This window comes from Poecilia mexicana, unplaced genomic scaffold, assembly GCF_051168715.1.
Source record: "Poecilia mexicana isolate PSO_F unplaced genomic scaffold, ASM5116871v1 scaffold_15, whole genome shotgun sequence".
NCBI lineage: Eukaryota > Metazoa > Chordata > Actinopteri > Cyprinodontiformes > Poeciliidae > Poecilia > Poecilia mexicana.
In genome coordinates, this window is record NW_028263384.1 from 268,682 (window position 1) to 287,773 (window position 19,092).

Sequence of the window (19,092 nt, forward strand, 5' to 3'; positions counted from 1 at the left end):
TCCAGTGTGTGTGTTCAGTGTGTGTTCAGTGTGTGTGTTCAGTGTGTGTTCAGTGTGTGTGTTCAGTGTGTGTGTTCAGTGTGTGTGTCCAGTGTGTGTGTTCAGTGTGTGTGTTCAGTGTGTGTTCAGTGTGTGTGTTCAGTGTGTGTTCAGTGTGTGTGTTCAGTGTGTGTGTTCAGTGTGTGTGTTCAGTGTGTGTTCAGTGTGTGTGTTCAGTGTGTGTGTTCAGTGTGTGTGTCCAGTGTGTGTGTTCAGTGTGTGTGTTCAGTGTGTGTTCAGTGTGTGTGTTCAGTGTGTGTTCAGTGTGTGTTCAGTGTGTGTGTTCAGTGTGTGTTCAGTGTGTGTGTCCAGTGTGTGTGTCCAGTGTGTGTGTTCAGTGTGTGTTCAGTGTGTGTTCAGTGTGTGTGTTCAGTGTGTGTTCAGTGTGTGTGTCCAGTGTGTGTGTTCAGTGTGTGTTCAGTGTGTGTGTCCAGTGTGTGTGGTCAGTGTGTGTGGTCAGTGTGTGTGTTCAGTGTGTGTGTTCAGTGTGTGTTCAGTGTGTGTGTTCAGAGTGTGTGTTCAGTGTGTGTGGTCAGTGTGTGTTCAGAGTGTGTGTTCAGTGTGTGTGTTCAGAGTGTGTGTTCAGTGTGTGTGTTCATGTGTGTGTTCAGAGTGTGTTCAGTGTGTGTGTTCAGTGTGTGTGTTCATTGTGTGTTCAGTGTGTGTGTGTTCAGAGTGTGTGTGGTCAGTGTGTGTGTTCTGAGTGTGTGGTCAGTGTGTGTTCAGTGTGTGTGTTCAGAGTGTGTGTTCAGTGTGTGTGGTCAGAGTGTGTGGTCAGAGTGTGTGGTCAGTGTGTGTGTTCAGAGTGTGTTCAGTGTGTGTTCAGTGTGTGTTCAGTGTGTGTGTTCAGTGTGTGTGTTCAGAGTGTGTGTTCAGTGTGTGTGTTCAGAGTGTGTGTTCAGTGTGTGTTCAGTGTGTGTGTTCAGTGTGTGTGTTCAGAGTGTGTTCAGTGTGTGTGTGTTCAGTGTGTGTGTGGTCAGAGTGTGTGGTCAGTGTGTGTGTTCAGAGTGTGTTCAGTGTGTTTGTGTTCAGTGTGTGTGTTCAGTGTGTGTGTTCAGAGTGTGTGTTCAGTGTGTGTTCAGTGTGTTTGTGTTCAGTGTGTGTGTTCAGTGTGTGTGTTCAGAGTGTGTGTTCAGAGTGTGTTCAGTGTGTGTGTGTTCAGTGTGTGTGTGGTCAGAGTGTGTGGTCAGAGTGTGTGGTCAGTGTGTGTGTGGTCAGAGTGTGTGGTCAGAGTGTGTGGTCAGTGTGTGTGTTCAGAGTGTGTTCAGTGTGTGTTCAGTGTGTGTTCAGTGTGTGTGTTCAGAGTGTGTTCAGTGTGTGTGTTCAGTGTGTGTGTTCAGAGTGTGTTCAGTGTGTGTGTGTTCAGTGTGTGTGTGGTCAGAGTGTGTGGTCAGAGTGTGTGGTCAGTGTGTGTGTTCAGAGTGTGTTCAGTGTGTGTTCAGTGTGTGTTCAGTGTGTGTGTTCAGTGTGTGTGTTCAGAGTGTGTGTTCAGTGTGTGTGTTCAGAGTGTGTGTTCAGTGTGTGTTCAGTGTGTGTGTTCAGTGTGTGTGTTCAGAGTGTGTTCAGTGTGTGTGTGTTCAGAGTGTGTGTGGTCAGTGTGTGTGTTCAGTGTGTGTGGTCAGAGTGTGTTCAGTGTGTGTGTGTTCAGAGTGTGTGTGTTCAGAGTGTGTGTGGTCAGTGTGTGTGTTCAGTGTGTGTGGTCAGAGTGTGTTCAGTGTGTGTGGTCAGTGTGTGTGGTCAGTGTGTGTTCAGTGTGTGTGGTCAGTGTGTGTTCAGTGTGTGTGGTCAGTGTGTGTTCAGTGTGTGTGGTCAGTGTGTGTGGTCAGTGTGTGTGGTCAGTGTGTGTGGTCAGTGTGTGTTCAGTGTGTGTGGTCAGTGTGTGTTCAGTGTGTGTGTTCAGTGTGTGTTCAGTGTGTGTGTTCAGTGTGTGTGTTCAGTGTGTGTGTTCAGAGTGTGTTCAGTGTGTGTGTGTTCAGTGTGTGTGTGGTCAGAGTGTGTGGTCAGAGTGTGTGGTCAGTGTGTGTGTGGTCAGAGTGTGTGGTCAGTGTGTGTGTTCAGAGTGTGTTCAGTGTGTGTTCAGTGTGTGTTCAGTGTGTGTGTTCAGAGTGTGTTCAGTGTGTGTGTTCAGTGTGTGTGTTCAGAGTGTGTTCAGTGTGTGTGTGTTCAGTGTGTGTGTGGTCAGAGTGTGTGGTCAGAGTGTGTGGTCAGTGTGTGTGTTCAGAGTGTGTTCAGTGTGTGTTCAGTGTGTGTTCAGTGTGTGTGTTCAGTGTGTGTGTTCAGAGTGTGTGTTCAGTGTGTGTGTTCAGAGTGTGTGTTCAGTGTGTGTTCAGTGTGTGTGTTCAGTGTGTGTGTTCAGAGTGTGTTCAGTGTGTGTGTGTTCAGAGTGTGTGTGGTCAGTGTGTGTGTTCAGTGTGTGTGGTCAGAGTGTGTTCAGTGTGTGTGTGTTCAGAGTGTGTGTGTTCAGAGTGTGTGTGGTCAGTGTGTGTGTTCAGTGTGTGTGGTCAGAGTGTGTTCAGTGTGTGTGGTCAGTGTGTGTGGTCAGTGTGTGTGGTCAGTGTGTGTTCAGTGTGTGTGGTCAGTGTGTGTGGTCAGTGTGTGTGGTCAGTGTGTGTGGTCAGTGTGTGTTCAGTGTGTGTGGTCAGTGTGTGTTCAGTGTGTGTGGTCAGTGTGTGTTCAGTGTGTGTTCAGTGTGTGTGGTCAGTGTGTGTTCAGTGTGTGTGGTCAGTGTGTGTGGTCAGTGTGTGTTCAGTGTGTGTGGTCAGTGTGTGTGGTCAGAGTGTGTTCAGTGTGTGTGGTCAGTGTGTGTGGTCAGTGTGTGTTCAGTGTGTGTGGTCAGTGTGTGTTCAGTGTGTGTGGTCAGTGTGTGTTCAGTGTGTGTGGTCAGAGTGTGTTCAGTGTGTGTGGTCAGTGTGTGTTCAGTGTGTGTGGTCAGTGTGTGTGGTCAGTGTGTGTTCAGTGTGTGTGGTCAGTGTGTGTGGTCAGTGTGTGGTCAGTGTGTGTGGTCAGTGTGTGTTCAGTGTGTGTGGTCAGTGTGTGTTCAGTGTGTGTGGTCAGTGTGTGTTCAGTGTGTGTGGTCAGTGTGTGTGGTCAGTGTGTGTTCAGTGTGTGTGGTCAGTGTGTGTGGTCAGAGTGTGTTCAGTGTGTGTGGTCAGTGTGTGTTCAGTGTGTGTGGTCAGTGTGTGTGGTCAGTGTGTGTGGTCAGTGTGTGTTCAGTGTGTGTGTTCAGTGTGTGTGGTCAGTGTGTGTTCAGTGTGTGTGGTCAGTGTGTGTTCAGTGTGTGTGGTCAGTGTGTGTGGTCAGTGTGTGTGGTCAGTGTGTGTGGTCAGTGTGTGTTCAGTGTGTGTGGTCAGTGTGTGTGGTCAGTGTGTGTTCAGTGTGTGTGGTCAGTGTGTGTTCAGTGTGTGTGGTCAGTGTGTGTTCAGTGTGTGTGGTCAGTGTGTGTGGTCAGTGTGTGTTCAGTGTGTGTGGTCAGTGTGTGTTCAGTGTGTGTGGTCAGTGTGTGTTCAGTGTGTGTGGTCAGTGTGTGTTCAGTGTGTGTGGTCAGTGTGTGTTCAGTGTGTGTGGTCAGTGTGTGTGGTCAGAGTGTGTTCAGTGTGTGTGGTCAGTGTGTGTGGTCAGAGTGTGTTCAGTGTGTGTGGTCAGTGTGTGTGGTCAGTGTGTGTTCAGTGTGTGTGGTCAGTGTGTGGTCAGTGTGTGTGGTCAGTGTGTGTTCAGTGTGTGTGGTCAGTGTGTGTTCAGTGTGTGTGGTCAGTGTGTGTTCAGTGTGTGTGGTCAGTGTGTGTGGTCAGTGTGTGTTCAGTGTGTGTGGTCAGTGTGTGTGGTCAGAGTGTGTTCAGTGTGTGTGTTCAGTGTGTGTGGTCAGTGTGTGTTCAGTGTGTGTGGTCAGTGTGTGTGGTCAGAGTGTGTTCAGTGTGTGTGTTCAGTGTGTGTGGTCAGTGTGTGTTCAGTGTGTGTGGTCAGTGTGTGTTCAGTGTGTGTGTTCACATCAGATGAGCCACACACTGGATGGTGGTGAGCTACCAGGCTGCCGTGCGCCGGCGCCCCCTGCTGGGCCCTCTGACCCCACAGCAGGCCAGGTGGTGAAGCGTCTGACCCAAGGACACCACCAGAGGCAGGTGAATCGGGAATCGAACCAGCAACCCACCGACTGCCACGTCATCTTCTAATCTTTGTGAGATGATGACGCCATGGCCAGAACCATCAATCAATCAATCAATCAATCAATCAATCAATCAATCAATCAATCAATCAATCAATCAATCAATCACAGCAACATCATGAAAATTAAAAAGTAGAAACATTTGTTCAAATCCGATTTAATCAATGAGGTTTTTGATGGTTTCTCCAGCGATTGTTAATAATTCATATTTATTTATTGAACAGCAGCTGGAAAAGACCCGACAGTCCAGACTGAACCGGGGGACCCAGGGTCGGCCATCTTGTCTTCAGCCCACCCAGGGTCGGCCATCTTGTCTTCAGCCCACCCAGGGTCGGCCATCTTGTCTTCAGCCCATCCAGGGCTGAAGACAAGATGGCTCTGCTCTTTGTGCATGAAATGCTCTGATTCCTGTAACTTTATTGTAAATTATGTGATTTTAATTTTGTTCATTTTTAGGCTAAACATCTGGAGGAAGGGCTAGCGAGGAGAGTTAGCTTCTTTTAGCTAACTCTCCTACATTTCATGACACCATGTTCAGTCATCAGAACCGGCCTGGACCAACAGTAGATACATGGAACCAGTTGGAGGCCAGTTCATGTTCTGTGGCGGCGCAGCGGTTCAGCACAGCCCAGTCTCAGTCCTCGATGCGGCCGTCGCAGGTTCGATTCCCGGCCTGGTGACCCTTTGGCGCATGTCTTTCCCGTCTCTCATTACCAACTTTCCTGTCAATTAACTATCAAATAAAGGAGCCAATAAAACCTTTAAAAGATAAAAAAGAGGCCGGTTCATGACCGGTTCGAGGGGTCCAGCTGCTGGTCCGGTCAGTGGAACCGAGATTCTTCATCACTGCTGTAGAGCCTTCATCATCATCAGAAGAGCCTGATGGTATCTGACCCCGCCCCCCCAGCAGGTCCAGAGCTGTGGAAGAGTCATAATTATTAAAAGCTCAGAGTTCCTCCTCTTTTTACTCCGTCATGGAAACGTTCCCATCTGACCCGGACCGGTACCAGACCTGACCCAAATCAGGAAATCAGAATCAAAGCTGCAGGATTCTGAAAATCAAATGAGATCAGTGCAGCAGAACAGGAAGACCCAAACTCAACCAGACGGTTCTGATGGATCTCAGCTCAGAACCTGGTTCTACTCGGATCTACTGGGTTCTACAGATCACAACATGACCAACAGATCAGCTGGTTCTGGTTCTGATTGATGATCAATGAATTCTGCTTTAAGGAATAAAACCTGTTCTTGTTCTGACCCAAAGTTCTGCTGAGGAGGAGGGGAATGTGACCAGAACCGGAACCAGAACCGGAAGATCCCTCTCTGTTCCAACCTGGCGGTTCTTGCTGGGCTGCTTCTGGGACACGAACCGAACTGGAAGAGGAAACAAAGACTGCAGGATGTTTGAGGGCCGCTGAATTTCCAGAACCTCCGAACCGAACCGAACCGACGGGCAGAGTGGAGGAAGAGGAGGAGATTTTCCAGCTGGAAACTTGGATGCCAACACTCAGAACTGTTCCCTCCGCAGACGCCCCGGCCACCACCAGGTACCGAACCGAACCGAACCGTCCTCTTACCTTGAAAGGTGTCCGCTCGCGCTCCCCGAACTCCCAGAAGAACCAGGACTAGAACCGCGGGCAGCAGGAAACTTCCAGTCCGCTCCATGATCTGGGAAAACTCCGGAGAACTCCGAGCCTCTTCCTCCTCCTCCTCCTCCTCTTCCTCAGGGGTTCTGGACTTCCCTCGCGCTCCAACACGCGCTCACGCGCACACGGAGGGACTGCGGCGCGCGGCCAGGTGAGCGTTCAGACAGGTGAGTTCGGCTCTTTGATCTTCCAGCTTGTTTCTGCGCTCGAGACAGACAGACGGAGAGCGCGAGACGCCGAGAGGGTGTACCGATGAGCTGGTGACGTCACGGGGGTCGAGAGAAACAGAGAGAGAGAGAGAGAGAGAGAGAGAGGGGGGGGGGGTCTCCAGGTTTTTAATTATTTTGTTAAAATCGGGAAACTTAACATTTATTTATTTCATCATTTGTTGAATATTTGTGGGAACTTTGAGGTTCTGCTGCGGTTCCGTTTGGACCTGGAACCGCTAGAACCCATAAAGTCGATCAGAACCATTTCCTCCGGTTCGGCCTCTGTCAGCAGGACCAACGTCTCACTGGTTCGGCCCGGTTCTGGCCTGGTTGTTTATGGTCCGGGTTTCATGTTTTTATCTGGCTTGATGAAAGCTGTGTTAGAAGCTGTTACATCGGTATTGGCCGGGTTCTGGTGTCATGACGTCATTCCGGGTCAGATGTTCCGGATCAATCAGAGTTCTGGTGAACTTTTCGGTGTTTGTGAAGCCGAATCGGAGCGGCTTCTGCCCCCTGCCGGCTGCTGTACGTCACTGCCCGGTTCTCCGGCTCTGAGACAGAACGTTCTTATATGAGGACCAGTTCTCTTTTAAAACTCCACCTGATCGTGTTAGTAAACATGTTTCCGGTCCCTTTAACCTTATTAGGAAGTATAAACCAGGAGCACAACTGGAATAAAATGAAGAAATTGGATTCATAACTCAGTAAATTCTGACACAAAAGAGAAAAACTGGTTATTCTGGCCTTCACTTGTTCTTTAACCAAGAGAATAAAACTGTTCCTGCTGCGTCTCTACCGCCACCTACTGGACAGACACTGAGGTATTGGAGCACAATCATGATTCAAATCAAGTTTGTTTTATTAAATGAATTTTAAAATCAGAAAGACATTAAAGATGCGACTTTATACTCATGACATGAATTAATGTTTTCTGTGAAAAGCAAAAAAGGTAAATAATGTGAATACATTAACAATAATAGGTTAATATTAAAAACTGCAGATGACTCAGTGATAGCTTTTTACATGATGAACAACAAAGGACATGTGCAGTGATTTTAGACAGAAGCTCCATAACAACTCAAACAGTAATTAAAGGTCAGACAGTGGAGACAGTAGAGAATTACAAATATCTTGGGATTATTTTGGATAATAAGTTACAATTTACTTGCCATTTAGAAAATCTGCAAAAAAAAAAGGGCCAGCAAAGATTCATCTGTCTAAGAAAGCTTGCAAAGTTTCAGGTTGAAAAGTCAAAGATGATCCTATTTTATAGATCACATATTGAGGTTTTCTCTCCTCTGTTGGTTTGGAAATCTTAGCATTCAGCAGAGTAATAAATGCTAGTAATACGATCCTAGGAGTTGAACAATGCTCACTCACACAGCTGATTAAAAACACACCATCAGGGAAACTAAAGCCATCCTTGTCGACGGCTCTCAGCTTTTACATGCTGAGTTCAGTTTCTGCATTCTGGCCTCCGGCTCAGACTCTGTATGGACAATAACAGTGACAGTAAAAGTTACAGTAACAGTAAAAATGATAGTAATAGTAACGGGTACAAGCTCCCTTTTGTTCCTGCAGCAATTTCTCTTTTCAATGCAGGACAAGGTGACGGGACTCGGACCTGGTTATTGGTGCTCATAGCAACTGTCAGTCAACAATGAAATACACTGCTGTACTCTTCCCAGTATGTATTGATTTGTATTTGGTGTCCTCTTTGGTGTGTTTTATTTATTTATTTTTTATTTCTTAACTTTGATACTTTGCCTTTTAGTTTTTATACTTGCTGTAACATCAATTGCCCATTTGTGACACTAATAAATCTGAATGATACATAATAATTCAAACAGCCTTTAATAACCAGTGGTTGCATGTGTATGTCTAGGTTTTATGCACAATGTCAGTTCATGATTCATTTGATTAAGATCATAAAGTAGTTCAGTTTTTCACCATAAATTCATCTCTTTACTGGAAACGTTCAGCAGTTCAGTCAGGAGGAACTGACAGACGCAGCTGGTTGTCATGGTAGCCATGAGGAGCGGTTCTGTTCAGCCCAGAGGTCAAGAGGTTCTGAGACAGTTCTGTTTACATTGTGGTGGTTCCAAAGTGAAGAACATCAGCAAGAGTACCAAGAAGATGGCTGTTGTTTCCGTCTCTCCATCCCATAATGAAATGTAATGCCTCTGGAGAAGCTCCACCCACTTCAACACCTGTCCCTCAGGTGGGTGGAAACTCTGCCTGCAAGATCAAAGTAGGTCTGAAGTTCTGGTTCTTCCAGAATTCTTCATCATGATGTCAGAAAGCTTTGCTGCCATCCTCAAGAGGGAACTGACTCCGCCCCCAGGTTTCAGAGGCTCCGCCCCCTATTCACCACCTGATCTCAGGTAATTGAAGAGCGACCCCAGTCCTCCCTCCATCGCCTCCTTCAGGGGCTTCATCAGCGGGTTGTGGACGATGTGGAGACCTTTATCCAGAGGATGGCAGGCCAGCTTCTCCAGGCGGGACAGATGGTGCATCTCCTGGACACACAGCCAAGATTATTATTATTATTATTATCACTGTTGATAATAAGTGATGATAATGACTTATTTTTATATTTATTAGTAGTATTATTATTGTTATTTGTCATGCTGGGTTCTAGTCTTTTAACCCACATGCAGAAAAACGAACAGAAGAACAGGTATCAGATAAATAAAGTTTATTTAAGCAATGTTGAAATATGCAGTTGTCCTGCCGATGGGAGCCGGGTCATCTGTACTCTGAGGATGGTGAGGGAAAGATGGTGAGTTCAAGGTGTGTAGGACAAAGGAGTTCTCAGAGGTAAATGGAGTGATCTTACTTGAAGATGATGAGATTCCATCAGGGAGGTTTTACTGCGGTCTCGGGGGCTATGGACTCTTTGCAGGGTCTTTGAAGTGGTCCAGGTTTTGGGGCAAGGTTCAGACGGAGATTTCGTAGAAGGTAGATGGTACAGGCTGCGGTGGAGGGTGGACAGGTAAGTTTCAGATGAGGAGACTGAGGTCCGCTCCGACTGCCAGCTGAAAATCCAGAAACTGTCTGTGGTTCTTCTGTGGAGATGGAAAGGGACTCAGGCAACCAGTGGGTAACAGTCCATGACATCACAAGGGGAAAATACAAAAGGCCAGGATCTTGGGCTACACAATGGATAAATCCAAGGCATCACAAGGAAACACCTGAAGGAGAGTCGACAGGAGAATATTACAAGAGGTAATCTCAGGAAACTAGAAAGTAAGCTCAGAGGGACGCACAGTACTATTACTGGAAAACACTCAGGAGTCAAAGTGCTGGCAGTCTGCTCCTCATATACTCCTACATGATGAGATGATAGATCACAAGGTGCTGGTTAAGACTGGTTAGACTTGGGACACATGGAATGTGGGATGGATGCAGAGAGACGATGGGAGACGAAGACAGACTCTGGTACGAATGATGACTTTTGATTTCATAGGGGCCGATGAACTTGGGTGAAAGTTTTCTTGACATGGACTTAAGTGGAATATCACGTGCAGAGAGCCAAACCTTTGGTCCAGGTGAATACTGTGGAGCAGGGGATCTCTTACAGTCAACGTAGCGATGGTTTTGTTCAGGAGTTTGATTGAGAGCAATGATGGTCCTGTTCCAGATATTTCTGCAGCTGTGGATGTGATGTTGTTCTGAAGTGATATTTCTAGAGGGAAAGATTGGTGGTTGATAGCCTAGAGAAACTTCAAAAAGAGAAAAACCAGTAGCAGCAGAAATGAGAATTGTGAGCGAACTTGACCCAGGGGAGATCCTGACTCCAATCAGCCGGATTAGTGGAGGTGAAGCATCTTGAGGGTGGATTCGAGTTCTTGGTTCATGCGTTCAGTTTGTCCATTTGACTGGGGGTGGTAACCAGACGTGAGTGTTATTTTAGTTTCCATTGCTGAGCAGAAATGTTTCTACACCTGGGAGATGAATGGTGAGCCATGGTCAGAGAGGATTTCTTGAGGTATCCTCTCTGATACCTCAAGAAATCAGAGAGGTATCCTCTTTCTTTAGGTATCAGAGAGGATACCTCAAGAAAGCCAATACCTCAATAATGCGAAGCGGAAAACATGTTTGACGAGGAGTAATGCAGTCTGGAAAGCTGTGGGAAGTTTTCTGAGGGGAACAAGATGGCAAGATTTAGAAAAACAGTCAATGGTGGTTAGGATTGTGGTCATACCTTTAGATAAGGGTAGTCCTGTAACAAAGTCAATGGAGATGTGTGACCAAGGGGGCTTAGGGATGGAAAGGGGTTGCAGGAGACCAGATGGAGGTTGATGAGAGGACTTGTTTCTTTCACAAACTGAACAGGCTAAGGTGTTTTTTGACATCTTTGTATAGGGACGGCCACCAGAACCTACGGCTGATAAGAGCGATGGTACGACTGATACCTGGGTGAGCTGAGAATTTAGATGAATGGATCCAATGAATGAGACGGGCTCGGACGGAAGTGGGGACGTAGTGTTGAGGGGAACAGAGTCAGGAGGTGGGTCAGTTTGTTGGACTTGACAGATGAGGTCTTCGATCTCCCAGGTTACAGAGGCAACTAAACAACTGGGAGGAAGAATGGTGGCTGGAACTTTTTGCGAGTCATCTGAGGAGGGAAGTCAGAAGAGTGCGTCAGGTTTGACATTTCTAGAGCCAGGACGATAGGAAATAGACAGGTTGAAGCGAGAGAAAAACAAAGATCAGTGGGATTAACGGGGGTTTAATCTTTTGGCGGATTGGAGATAGGAGAGGTTCCTGTGATCTGTCCAAACCAGCACAGGATGTTCTGCACCCTCCAACCAATGCTGCCACTCCTCCAAGGCAAGCTTTATGGCAAGTAGTTCTCAATCAATGAGAGATCATAATTGCGTTCAGGAGGGGTCAATCTGCGAGAACAAAAAGGCACAGGGATGGGTTTTATTATCAAGGTCAGAGACTTGTGAAAGTACAGCTCCTACTGGTATCTGATGAATCTACTTCAACAATAAATTGTTTACTGGGATCAGGTTGAACATAAACGGAGCGTTGACAAAAAGTGATTTGAGCTGCACTGTCGGCCTCAGAGGTCCAAATGAATTATGTCTTGGTTGAAGTTAAAGCGGTTAATGGTAATGCTATTTGACTATAGTTACATATAAAGCGGCGGTAGAAGTTAGCGAATCCGAGAAACCTTTGCAGTTGTTTACGGGACTCTGGAGTGGTCTGATCCAAAACTGCTTTGATCTTTTCCTCCGTTGGTCTTACCTGTCCGCCCTCGAGTATGAAGCCCAGGAGAGAAACGGATGGTTTGTGGAATTCACATTTCTGAGCTTTGACAAAAAGTTAATTTTCCACAAGTTGTTGCAGAAAGAGGTGGACATCTTGTTTGTGTTCAGTTAGGGACTTGGGATAGATCAAAATGTCGTTGAGATAGACAAATACAAACACATTAAGAAAATTTCTCAAAATGTCGTTAACAAGAACCTGAAAAACCGCTGGGGCATTAGACAAATCGAATGGCATGACTAAATATTCAAAGTGTCCTATAGATGTCTTGAAAGCCGTCTTCCATTCATCCCCGACGGATGCAGAGAAGATGGTATGCATTTTGTAAGTCGAGTTTGGGGAATATGGTTGCACCATGAACCGGTTCAACAGTTGAAGAGAGAAGAGGAAGAGGATATTTGTTTTTAACAATGATCTGATTTAAATCTTGGTAATCAATGCATGGCCTCAGGGATCTATCCTGGGCTGGTTTTTTCTTTGTGGGGAAGAGTCCCCACAAAGAAAAAACCAGCCCCGAGAAGAGAGGAAGAGGTTACAAATAATGCCAGCTGCCAGTGAGGTTTTTTTATGTACCTCTCCATGGTTTTTCTCATTTGGGTCATGAAATGTTGTAGAGTCGGCTGGTGGGTACTGGTGCTCCAGGGAGAAGATCTATCGCACAGTCAGGGATGATGAGGTGGAAGAGAGAGTGCTTTGGATTTGCTGAAGACAGGTGCCAAATCATGATATTCTGTGGGTATGGTGGATAAGTTGGGAGGGTCTGCTTCTTGTAATTCTGCTGGTGGAGGACCTGGAGGAACTGCTGAGCGGAGGCAGGTGGAATGACAGTTATATGACCATGATTCAATACGCATTTCAGACCAGTTTATATGAGGATTATGTTGTAACAATTCAAAACCAAGAATTATGGGTGAGTTAACTGTAGGAAAAATGAAAAAAGAAATCTGTTCACTACCGGAGATTATCAGGTTTAGTTTTGTGAGTGATCTCAGGTAACGCTTTGCCATCCAGGGCAGAGACATGGAGAGGCACTGTTTCAGTGGACAGGTGCCTGACAAGAGCAGAGTCCATAAGGTTCTGTTCACAACTGGAATCCATCATGACAAGGAAAGAGAGTGATTATTTTGGAACAGAGTAGCAGGTAACAGTAGACAAGGAGACTTTTCATTACAAAGATGGTCCGCCAGCCTCCCCGCTTCTACTGGCGGCCCTGAGCTTTTGATCAAACAGGGCAGGTTGAAATGAAATGGCCGGGGGACCCACAATATAGGTGGAGATGGGATGTCATTCTCCTCCATCTCTCCTCAGGAGTAAGATCTGCATGGGCTCGGATTCTGTGAAGTTCTGGGGAGGAGATGGAGAGAGAGTGGGAGAGATGGAAAGGAGCAATCTGATGGGTGGGTTTCTCTTGTTTCTTTCCTTCATTCTGTTATCCAGTCTGATGGTTAAACTGATTAGCTCTTCTAATGTGACTAACTCATCCTTTATAGAGTCACTAAGGGCGTGGAAATGAGCACTTTTTAAAGCTGGGACATTCCAGAAGAATGCCCCAGGATCTGGATCTGGATCTGGAACAGAAGTCTGTTGGAGAGAGCTTCAAGATGACGATTTGTTTCAGCTTGGCGGGTACTCAGATCTCGTAAGGTGGAATCATGTGACTGAATGTTGTTCTGCTAAAGTTCTCCTGAGTGTATCTGCGGGGTTTGAATGTTGGCCTGAGTGTTATGTCACACTGACTCCATACAGCAAGGACACCCTCCAGGTAGTGCAGCCTCTTGGCACCATCTAGTGGATAGAGAGGAAAACAGCAAGCAGCAGAGAATCCCTACAGAGCCAAAACCCAGTTCCCAACATTACATTACAATTATTATTATTATTATTATTATTATTATTATTATCACCTTTATCTTCATTTCCATCATTATTACCACCGTCATCCTCATCAATGTGGTTGGTTGCTCACCTCAGGAAGGTCTCTGATGCAGTTAAAGTCCAGGTTGAGCAGCTCCAGCCTGAAGGAAATCAGGATAGCGCCATCAGGTGGAGAAGTTCTCCAAAGCTGAATGTCCTGTGGCACCAAGTGTTCAGGTGGAGTTACCTGGTGAGGAAGCAGAGGCCTCTGGGCAGAGAGTGGAGGTGGTTTCCCTCCATGATGAGAATCTTGAGCTCCAGCAGAGCCTGGATGTTCTCAGCCACGTTCTCCAGACGGTTGCAGGACAGATCCAGGAAGACCTGCAGGAGGACAGGGGGACAGCGGGTCACTGCAGGCTGCCTGGTCTGCTCTCTGGCTGGTGGACACCTACCAGGGCCTTCATGCTGTAAATGCAGCCTGGCAGGTGAGTCATGAGGTTGTGGCTGAGGTTGAGCTTCCTGAGTCTGGTCAGGTTGGAGAGAGAAGCCGGCAGCGAGGAGAGCTGGTTGTTGGCCAGACTCAGGACCTGAAGCGGAGACAGAGGGTGAGCTCTGGAGGGGGCGCTGCACAGCTGTGGACCTGAGATGAGGCGTGGCGAGGGAAGCGTACCTCCAGCTGTGTGCAGGCCCCCAGATCCTCAGGAACCTCCGTCAGTCTGTTTCTGTAGACGAACAGAACCCGGAGTCTCCTCAGCTGCCCGATCTCGGCCGGCAGGCTGCTGAGCTGCAGACGGCACAGCATCAGGTCCTGTTCTGACCAAAGCATGCTGCAGGAGGAGGAGGGCTGTGACGGGGCTCACCTGGTTCCCCCACAGGTTGAGGACCAGCAGGTTGGACAGCAGGGCCAGCTGAGGAGGCAGCGCCTTCAGGTTGTTGAGGGACAGATTCAGCTTCTCCAGCTCCAGCAGCTCCCACAGCTCCCCCGGAGCGTCCTGGTGGAGCAGCAACATGCACCACTGTTATTTCAATAACACCTGCTCCACCTTCGTCTCAGGTAGCACCGCCGCTGCCTCCCTCCAGCAGGGGGAACTGCTGTACCTTGAGTCCACGGCGGGCCAGGCTCAGGACGTTGTGTCCAGACTGCTTGGTGAATCTTCTGATTTTGTCAACATTCATCAGGCTGTCCTCTCTGCCCAGCCTTTTCTCCTCCTTCGCCTCCTCCCTGCACACTCTTCCTCCCATCCCTTCCTCTTCCTCTGTAGACAGATGTTTACAGCTGGAGCCGGGCTGATCTCACTCCTGCGCCATCACTGATGTTGTTTTGCTGCTAGCATCCAGCTGGTTCTTATATGTAGGATGACATGTTCATGTGTCCAGATGTTCCTCGGCTCTGTTTGGTGTTAAATACTGATCGGGTCACGATCGTGGGAGACTCCACACTGACCCCGGTGACCCTGAAAATTACATTACAGGAGATCTTTATCAGACAATGCTGTTAAATATTTATCAGTTGTGTTTCATTTCCTCGAAGTGGTAGAATCACGGCACAGAGCAGCCGTTCATTCTGAGGCTTCTCAGACTGGTGATGGTGTCAGTAGAATCACTTCCTCTGTTTGTGCCGTTTGACTCTTCAGCCCCTAAAAGTCAGATGATTATCCACAGCAGCTTGGCTCCAAACTGCATTAAACTGCTTCAGATAAACAGCTCTTCATGTCTAGAGGAGCGGACATGACATGTTGAAAAAGACTTTCGCCAAACTAGAATGATTTTTTATCAATAGAGGAGAATAAGAATAATCCTGGGTTTATTCTTATGGGATTCTTCTTAAATAAAACTGACTATTAAAAATGTAATTCAGTTTATCTGTCTGTTCTTCAGATTACTTACACTTTAGACTCTGTTTCTACACCTGTCTGTTTCCTCAGATGTCATTGGTGTTTGATGTTTCTGGATAAAACTGATTTCTTCCTGGTTCTTCTTTGATTTCCAGCTCAACCAGTTTCCACGATGAAAGCAAAGAACAAACCGAAACATCACAAGGAAACAGACAGTCGATCATTTTACAGTGATGAATCAAAGACAATGCCAAATGGGTTTTTAGCCTTGATTTAAAAGAACTCAGTATTTCAGCAGTTTTCTGGAATTTTTTTTCTCCAGATAATTAGTTTACGTGTTTCTATAATAACTTGTAGTTATGCTAACTGCCTTTCAACACATAGGAAACTTATAACCAGTTAAAATAATAACCAGAACCCGAGTGTGTTGTTTGATAACTGGTATTGGATCTGATTAATGTAATCGTTGTGGATCACAGCAGCAGGTGGAACACTGGACCTGTCATCATGAACAGAACTGGTTCTAACAGGACCGCTTCTGCTGTGAGCCAGCGGGAGTTTGGCTGCTTGGCTGCAACTGTATCGATGGCAGCTCTTCTTCTTCTTCTTCTTCTCCTCTTCAGTGTTTGTAGCTTGTAGCTCCACTCCTGCTACTAGTAGCTTCACCGCATCAGTTCAGTGTCTCACCGGCTGATGATGTTGCTGTGATTCACTTTGTCTGGAGTCTGATTTTCAAATATTTAGGAATTTTGTAGATATGTTTTGTCAGTTCTGTGATCATGTCAAAGCAGCAACTTATATTAAAAAGTATTTTATTTCTGTTTGAAAGCTGCCCGCTTCCATGGAAGGACAACAGAAAATCGCTCTTATAAACATGTAAGTCAGTGATTCTTGAGAATAGGGACAAAATGGGTTTTAATTTTTCCATATATTTTTTTTAATTATTTCTCAACCTTATGTATGTAAATATGACAAATAATGTTTAGGAAATGTAAAGATGCTAAGGTACAGGCTCCCAGTTGCAATTTTTTTTTTTTTAAAATTACATTTTTAATCGACCTGACCCAGGACTTTGTCATCATCACCATCTGACAAAAATAAATATAAAATGATTTTTAAAATATCCCATTAGTGATATTTTTACTCATTTTACAGACAAATGCTTCTCAAGAAACAAAAGAAATATTTAAAACAAAAACAACAAAAAGTCCATCTGATGGAGTTGACCCAGAACTGAAGGTGGTGACAAACTAGTGAGTAAAAAGAAAAACTTGATACATGTGAAGTAATGCAATTCATGTAAAATACATTAAAATGAATTAATTGCACATTTAACTGAGATTTGTCAACAATTTCACTGAAAGAGTCAGAAAAACTCTGACGGAGTTGACAAAAAGCCAAAGTACCTCAATTTATATGATGTTATTCTGAAGGAGGCCATATTGTAGCTCATCAGGTCCATGAAATCTTTACAGTTTACCAGAATTAAGCTTTTATTTCACAAAATTTCATCAAAGTTTTGTAAATTGTCACTTATGGAGTTGACACATCATGGTTGTGACGAGCAACTTAGGAATAAAACAGAAGAAAAAACTAAAGAATAACTTAAGCTAACCGGAGCTAACTAGCCTCTTAGCAAAGGAAGAGAAAAGACAACGTCATGGGGTCCTCAGAAGGTCTGGTGCCCCCCAATAATGCCTGATTTTTTTTTCATTCTTTTCATGTCTGACGGTGTTGACAAAAACTAAGGACAAATTTCAACGGAGTTGGAAAATATCTAAAAATTATTTTTAATTCAATTTATCGATACTTTTATAATTATTTATATGACTACTTATACTTAATTGTCATAATATATAATTTTAGTATTTCTTTAATTGTTTTAAACTGTTATAATGTATTGAGTTCTGCTCCTGGACCAGGGCTTTTACAGGCATCATCCACCGACTACAATGTTTAAAATAAAAAAATATTCAGCAAATACAAGAAAAATATACATTGTTGTGCTCACATGACCCAGGTTAGTTTAGTTAGATATTTGAAAAAAATATATATTTTGTGTATATTTTATTCAAATTTGGTGCTTTATCCATAGGACCTGTTTTGTCCCTATTCTCAAGAATCACTGAATTACTAAAATCACGATACCCTCACTTTGTGTCCCTCTGAGAAATGAACCCATTTAAATAAAGAAATCCCTCCATAGTGACACCACGATAGAGAGCGTTCATTTTATAGCGTTAACAGCGGAGCTGTAAGGTCCGGTATGAAACGGGGTGATAGAACAACACAGCACTTTTACATTTCAATAATCAGAATCAGAAATTGTTTCCGTTGCTTTAAAAGGTTTATGTCAGTCTGCCTTTTCCCCATCGATACGCTTCCCGACCGCCCTGCACCTTAGGGGGTAAAAAGGGTAAAAAAAAAAAAAAAAAAAAAAAAACGACGCACAAAACTCTGAAACAGGAGAAGCGGGACATAAAACGGAGCGACGAACTAGATGTGAATTATGGCATAAAAACAGAGAATCCGACGCTGAACAGTGAAAAATCAACACATGATGTGAAACATGATGATTAGGAGGCGCAGCAGGTGATGAGTGAAGATTAATGATGGTCAATAAACTTTAAGTGATGGCCCTCCTGAAAGCTCTGGTTTGCACAGTAAATGCCATGTGGGTGAAGTTTTATAGATGATGCTCTGATGTCCCATTCCCCTGAAGGCAGCACAGAGCTGCACCACCAGAAACACTGAAGAGAAGAAGAGCTGTGATTAATGTAGTTACAGTTCTATCCATGTTTTAATGCTGCAGAGCTCAGTCGGTTTGCAAATAGATCAAAGTTTAAACTGGCATGTTGAACATCTTTTATCATTTTCTGGAACATTTAACTAGAAAATGACACAAAATAAGAATATTGTTTCCACTCTGATTGGCTGCTGTTGGCCTACAGATTTTAACTTGAATGTTCATTACATTTTTCATAGACGCCTGTGAAAATCATTTCTATTCCCATGGCTTTTTGTTCTCTGGGAAATTATTTTTGATGATAAATACAGAAACAAGCATAAAAATCAAAACACCTACAATAGTGACAGTAATATTAATGATAAAATAATAGTCAGTGTAAAGTAGCCTGCAGATTCTTTGGTGGGGGCGGTGAGGGACCTGGATAAGGGCTGGGGGGCGCTGGCCCAAAAAGGCTGAGAAACGCTGTTTTAGACGAACCAGAAGAATTCAATCAAACCCACCTGGTAACCAAAGGTTCTTCCTGGCACTTTACGACCCAAACACTCATTAAAGTTTCCTACCTGACGACCCCAAACGGCTCAACGCCACCAGGAGAAACGGAGGAACGCCGAGCGGATCGCTGAGGGCCTCAGGAGACCGGGCCGCCTCTGAGTGTTTACCAGGAGAAGGAGCTCTATTTCAGGAGCAGGGCAATGGACACACACACACACACACACACACACACACACACACACACACACACACACACACACACACACACACACACACACACACACACACACACACACAGACAGCTGCTGCTGTCTGTCAGCCAACTGAGCCTCAATTTCACTGACACTACACTGCATCCGTCTGTCTGGTTCAGCAGTACCAGGTCCGGTAGTGACCCACTAGGTCTGGGCATCTCTGTCCTGGTACCACATGCCAGCTCATTCTGTATTTTCCAGGTCATCACCTCTCCACAACCAGGTTGATCTGGGCCAGGTTTTGGTTCTCCTCCTGATTAGAGGAACCAGTAGCGCCTCCTGGAGGCTCCAGGTTCTGGATGAAGCGGACCGAGCTGGAGCTCAGAATCTGTCTGCTGTCACTGAACTTTCTGGAATGTTTCCCTTCATTTATGGGACAAACGGGTCCAGTTAATCAGGTTCTGATGCAGCTCACTTGGGTTCACAGTCTGAGGTTCTGGTTCTGGTTTACTTCAGCGCCTCTAGTGGCACGAGGAGGTATCACATGACCAATTCAAACCTGAGCCTCAGTTTTCCAGAGAGATCTTTGAGGCCAGAGCCAAAGACAGGAGAATGAATCAGAACCAGACAGAACTAGG

General features: G+C 45.5%; 2 protein-coding genes across 4 annotated transcripts in view; both read right to left on the reverse strand.

The window, feature by feature from the left end:
- LOC106908549 (receptor-type tyrosine-protein phosphatase mu-like) overlaps positions 1-6,098 on the reverse strand; it is a 121,473-nt gene extending 115,375 nt beyond the window's left edge. Inside the window, exon 1 of one of the 3 annotated variants that reach the window (XM_088013253.1) lies at positions 5,776-6,098. In XM_088013253.1, the coding sequence (XP_087869379.1) occupies positions 5,776-5,863 (88 nt within the window). In that variant the 5' untranslated portion in view covers positions 5,864-6,098. The remainder of the gene's footprint in view (positions 1-5,775) is intronic. The other 2 variants (XM_088013254.1, XM_088013252.1) reach the window with 2 other exon arrangements.
- A 790-nt stretch (positions 6,099-6,888) lies between these two features.
- Positions 6,889-18,484, reverse strand: lrrc30a (leucine rich repeat containing 30a). Its single transcript, XM_088013318.1, has 8 exons — positions 18,329-18,484; positions 14,283-14,638; positions 14,045-14,176; positions 13,855-13,968; positions 13,637-13,771; positions 13,432-13,565; positions 13,297-13,345; positions 6,889-8,572 (listed from the first exon to the last, which is right to left on the reverse strand). Exons 2-8 carry the CDS (start codon positions 14,424-14,426, stop codon positions 8,417-8,419), a joined length of 864 nt encoding a protein of 287 aa, XP_087869444.1. The 5' UTR covers positions 14,427-14,638; positions 18,329-18,484; the 3' UTR covers positions 6,889-8,416.
- Between the last annotated feature and the right edge of the window lie 608 nt (positions 18,485-19,092).